The sequence below is a fragment of the Hyposmocoma kahamanoa genome, unplaced genomic scaffold, assembly GCF_003589595.1.
Source record: "Hyposmocoma kahamanoa isolate Upper Pololo Valley unplaced genomic scaffold, ASM358959v1 211, whole genome shotgun sequence".
NCBI classification, from domain to species: domain Eukaryota; kingdom Metazoa; phylum Arthropoda; class Insecta; order Lepidoptera; family Cosmopterigidae; genus Hyposmocoma; species Hyposmocoma kahamanoa.
In genome coordinates, this window is record NW_020653732.1 from 5,697,345 (window position 1) to 5,702,650 (window position 5,306).

The window sequence follows — 5,306 nt, forward strand, 5'->3', positions numbered from 1 at the left end:
CTGTCTACAACAGTTGCAGTGCCACTCAGAGCTTTAAATCGCAAAGATTGAGCTCGTCACCCTGAGACATTAGTTGATAAGTCCCATGTGCCTGTAATTTCACCAGCACCTATAACCTTCAAAACCGGAACGTAGTAATGCTCACGTTACTGGTTGGTCTCATAAGAAGCCACTAAAGCTTATTGTTTAATATATTAAATGAGGTACTCTTCCTCATTAATCTTTTTACGCAAATACGGTTATTTAACTCGTATTAAAATAGTGTAGGCCCATAACCTCCAAGAAGTTCTGATTTGTTAAAATATACAAAATATGAGCACGAATCGAAATCACATGAAATTCTTTGGTTTTATTTCCAGAATCTACCCTTCAACATTCACAACCGCACTCGGCTGACACTCGTCTTCTTCGTTTACTCGTTCACCGGCATTGTATCGCCTTTCTTGATCTTTGAATGGCAGATGAGGAAGACCCAAACCAAATAGGAGTAAGTTATAAATTGCTAATGCATTATTTCTATATAATACCTACTTATCTTAAACAAGCTTGTGTGAATAACTTTATGTGACGGCACACGTAAAAGCTATAAGTAAGGTACTTAGCAAATGGATGTACAATCTCGTCCACTTAGTCTAACCGCATCTGCTTACTTAACAATCCTATGCCAATTTCTAGGGTTACCAAAACTGTAAAGAATAACCTAAGTAGGGGTTAATAATATAAGCACTTAATTTTCAAAACAAGCTAGTTTGAATTAAATAGTAGTCGGGAAAACATTGAATATACTCCTTATTTTATGATTTTTTGAAATTGTAATTTTGTGCAAAGATGGTGATTCATAGTTATAAAACTGCTAACGGTATAAATACGTTTTTCAACAAAAGTCATAACAAGCTCGTGTGAATAACTTTATGTGACGGCACACGTAAAAGCTATAAGTAAGGTACTTAGCAAATGGATGTACAATCTCGTCCACTTAGTCTAACCGCATCTGCTTACTTAACAATCCTACGCCAATTTCTAGGGTTACCAAAACTGTAAAGAATAACCTAAGACACCCGGTTAGAATGATAAGGTTAATAATATAAGCACTTAATTTTCAAAACAAGCTAGTTTGACTTAAATAGTAGTCGGGAAAACATTGAATGTACAAGGAGTACATTCAATGTTTATATTTTATGATTTTTTGAAATTGTTATTTTGTGCAAAGATGGTGATTCATAGTTATAAAACTGCTAACGGTATAAATACGTTTTTCAACAAAAGTCATAGCAAACGTCCATATTTAATCACTTAGAGCATTTATCATACATTCTAAATATTCCAGAAGATTGGATGCGTAATGAATACATAGATATATTTATGAATACTTGTTCCAAAGCATTTTTTAAAATAAATTCTATTAGGGAACTCCACGTTTGCAGAAATATTTGAAATAGAAGTATTTTTCGTTTTCAGGTAAATCTGCCGTCCATAAAAGCTTCAAGACAAACGCTTAAAATAGAACTAAATAATGTAGATCACACGTTTTAAGTTTATTTCTCAAATAAAATAAATAAAAACCAATTTTTACAATTTTTATTCATTTTCCTACTTTTTATTGACGCGTTCGAGGGCAAACACATTTAGAAACTACCAATTTTATTTTAAATGGGAACGCAATGGTAGTTATTACAAAAAAAGTTGCTAGCTGGAGGAAATCGAATTTTCCGTCGTATTTATTTCTCTGAAAGAGGAAGAACATCTAATTTATTTTCCAAAATGCACTCTGTTTTGTCACGTATTTCCACCAAAGTGGGTAGAAATGCACTGAGCAACTTTGTGAGGACCCATAGCCATGGAGGTGTCCCTGGCGAGGTAAGTTCCATTTTCAAAATTCGTACTACAGATTAACATTACATAATCGTCAATTTTTTAAATAATATACCCACGAAATACATAATGGAAACAAATTAATTAATTACTACAAAGATGTCTGAATTATTATTTCTCAGTTAATAAATTTATAAATTAAGAATTTGTTTAAAAGGATTTATAGGTTATTCTAAGTAAGTGTTGACCTAAGCTTCAAAAATGTTGGATTTGGCTGTTTAGCCTTAAAGTCAAAGTAGAAGGAACAAATACAATTTCAATAAATAAATAATAACGCACAAGATCATATTCCCGCACTAGGTAAACCCTGTATAGTGGGTGCCATGGACACACAAAGACAACCACAAATTACATCCAAACTCACGAGCTAAATAAATGTACAACATACAAATATTTCTCCTAGTACGGGAATCGAACCCAGTGTGGCAGACCAGCATGGTAACAGTTCGGCCACTGAGGCAATTGAATAACAATAAATATAAAGAAAAATTAAAGATCTGATGAAGTCCGAAGCATGAAATTGATGAGAAAAGCTTTGCAAATTGCCATTTTCCAGAATCTGCCATTTGATCTTACCAACCGCTACAAACTGACACTGTGGTTCATCTTGTATGCTGGCTCTGGCTTCTCTGCACCATACCTGATCTGTCGCCATCAGCTGCTCAAGAAGTAAATGGTAAGGATCATTGATTTCTACTACTGTACAACCTTAGAATATTAACGCATAGAAACCTAGTCCGCTCACCCTAAGTGAGGCAAATTGAAGCGCGCCCAATGGGCCTACACGAGCGGGCGGGCCTTCAATGCTCAAGGTCAACTTGCACCGCGAGCAGCTCAAGAATTTTAGCTAAAAATGACGAAATGTGCGGTAAATGAGTGTAAAAATACGTCAAACAAGCATAAAAGAGATACTAACATCACAGTCCACAAGGAAGTAACGCGTTTCAACTTGAATTTTAATATAAATATTCACTAAAACCGAAAATTAACGTACTACTAAAACTAGCCTACATGAATTTGATTTTTGCCTCACTTGTGACAGTTCGTTTGATATGAAACTATCATTCTATGCGTTATTATTCTAAGGGTACAACTATTTTATTATTTGTCACCTATAATAATTTAAATTAAGAACATAGTTTGTTTTTAAATCTTATGACAGCCGATTGCTGACATATATTAAAAATATACTTGTATTGCATTTTACGTTCTATTTATGAAATTGCAATCCAGCTGAGTAGGCAGTAAGATTTAAATGCCTTTTTGGTGTACCAGGTCCTCTACTCCAACATTGTTTAAACCTCAGGTCCCTGTTTTCTCAGCAGTGTTTATTCCTATTTTTCCTATTGTAGAAACAGGTCTGGCACTGGCCTTGCCAAAATATTAGCAAGGTCAAATATATAAAGACTGTATTTCATCTATTTAAACAGGTCTGGTTAACCTTATTAATTTGTTTTTCAAATAATTCCATTTAATACTTCACAATTTAAAATACGGGCCTGACATTGCGTCAAAATAGGGAACTGCGGAAGTCGAGAGGAGAGGTCTTTGATCACCAATGAGACACAGTGGGCTAATAAAAAAAAGTTTTTTTCTTTATGATACAAGTGAGGGGATGATCAAGACGTCGTGCGCCCGGTGGTTAGCAAAACGCTTGTCCATAGCAGACTCAAAGCTTTACATCACAAAGATCTGATCAGTTTTAGAATATTGAAATTGTTGATATTTCAGCTACGCATCGTTAGGCTGAGTTCCGATAGTCGAACGCGTTAACTATTTTCAATTATTCTTAAAACATAATTTTATGTTCTATCTTTCTCTATTTAAAACGGATATTTGACCATTTGTCACTTAGCCGCGTGTTAGTTAGTAGACGGCAGATAAGTTGACAAGTCCCTTGAGCCATAAACTGACCCATAAATCTTGGTAAGTCAATGCATAAATCGTAAAGATCTTAGGGGTACTGCCGCTGCGCCCGTGTCACTGTAAGTTATAAGTTAACAAGTCTCGTGTGCCTGTAATTTCACCAGCACCCTTCAAAACCAGAATGCAGAAATGCTTACATAACTGCTTGGCGACAGAAATAAGTCAGGTAGCAGTGAGCTCTACTGGTACTAAACTACTTCACTCCTACTCCCATAGTTCTCATCACAGTTATTGGTACAATGTATGTATTTTATGTATCACTCTGCTAGAATATGGTTATCTACCACATTTTCTGAATCTAATTTATAAGACCATACCAACTCGAAAATCCATCAAACACTTGTCTTCGTTTGTATAAAAGTGGCGCCATCTAGGCTCTGGTACTTATATTAATTTTCAACAACGGTAATTGAAAAGTTTTGGCGTTGCTCTGAAAGTTTACTATTTTATTACATTTTTTTTAAATTTGTGAGTATGTGTTAATACACCTGCAAAAACTACCAACATAACTAATGTGTTGCTACAGAAAAGTAGGAAACGACAAAACAGTGCTACTGTTGTCACGCTACCCATTAGAATTTAAAGCCTATACTAAAAAAACATTATATTTGATTGAGTTATTGCCAATCAAAATAATGATAGACATAACATAATGGCCAATTCTTAAAATTACGTAATTATTATTTTTACACAATTTCTTTTTCAGGTTCTTGGCGCACTATGATTCGAGCAGATCTATTAGGCTTAAGCTAGCAAAGTGTACATTTATTGATAATAAACTTATGTTTAGAAAGTAAATCATTCGTTTTTAATCTCTTACATAATCATAGACAAATAACTCAAGAGGTGTGCTAATTTCCATACTACAGATCGTAACTCTGAAAAAGATCAAAATCCCGTCTTATATCCAGATGGCGTTGATCGATAGTCTGGAAGTTTTCGTAATCGATTAGTAAATCCAATATTTCAATCGCAATCAAACAAATATCTATAATAAGTGTAAGGATTTGAAGGAGGATTTCAAAGGTTACGGAAATTTTAAATATGCTTTTGTAGGTTATTACGAAAGCCGCTAGTATGACTCAATTGAACAAATCTATTCATTCAATTAATTAATCGATTTGTAGTTGGCCATCACTAAAGGACTATCCACACACATCAGGGCCGTACCCGGGGCGTGGACAGGGCGTGCTATAGTCTGTTCCAGTCCATTTTGTACAAAAAGTAAACAAACCTGTTTGGTTAATATTCTAAAGCAATCACTCATCGAATAAGTAACACTTTCACGTATATTTCGAAGATTTCGATTTGATATATCACTTTTTCCAACAATATTCATTTGAAAAACATCGTAAAAACGTATTTGGAAAATAGTAGTCCAAAAGTGAGGTTATTATTCATCTATACTTCTATGACTTGCCTATGGTTGCATAGTGCTGTTCGAAAAAAAAAACATTCGGTTCAATCAATTAAAGTTTAGTAATCGATTATTAAATCGAACATTTCAA

The 5,306-nt window shown here is 34.3% G+C and overlaps 1 protein-coding gene across 1 annotated transcript; it reads left to right on the forward strand.

Moving 5' to 3' along the window:
• The first annotated feature begins 1,674 nt into the window (after positions 1–1,674).
• LOC113227587 (cytochrome c oxidase subunit 7C, mitochondrial-like) lies at positions 1,675–4,632 on the forward strand. The gene is made up of 3 exons (XM_026460543.1): positions 1,675–1,857; positions 2,429–2,548; positions 4,505–4,632. The coding sequence occupies exons 1-2, from the start codon at positions 1,762–1,764 to the stop codon at positions 2,543–2,545; spliced, it is 213 nt and encodes a 70-aa protein (XP_026316328.1). The 5' UTR covers positions 1,675–1,761; the 3' UTR covers positions 2,546–2,548; positions 4,505–4,632.
• Positions 4,633–5,306: the final 674 nt, after the last annotated feature.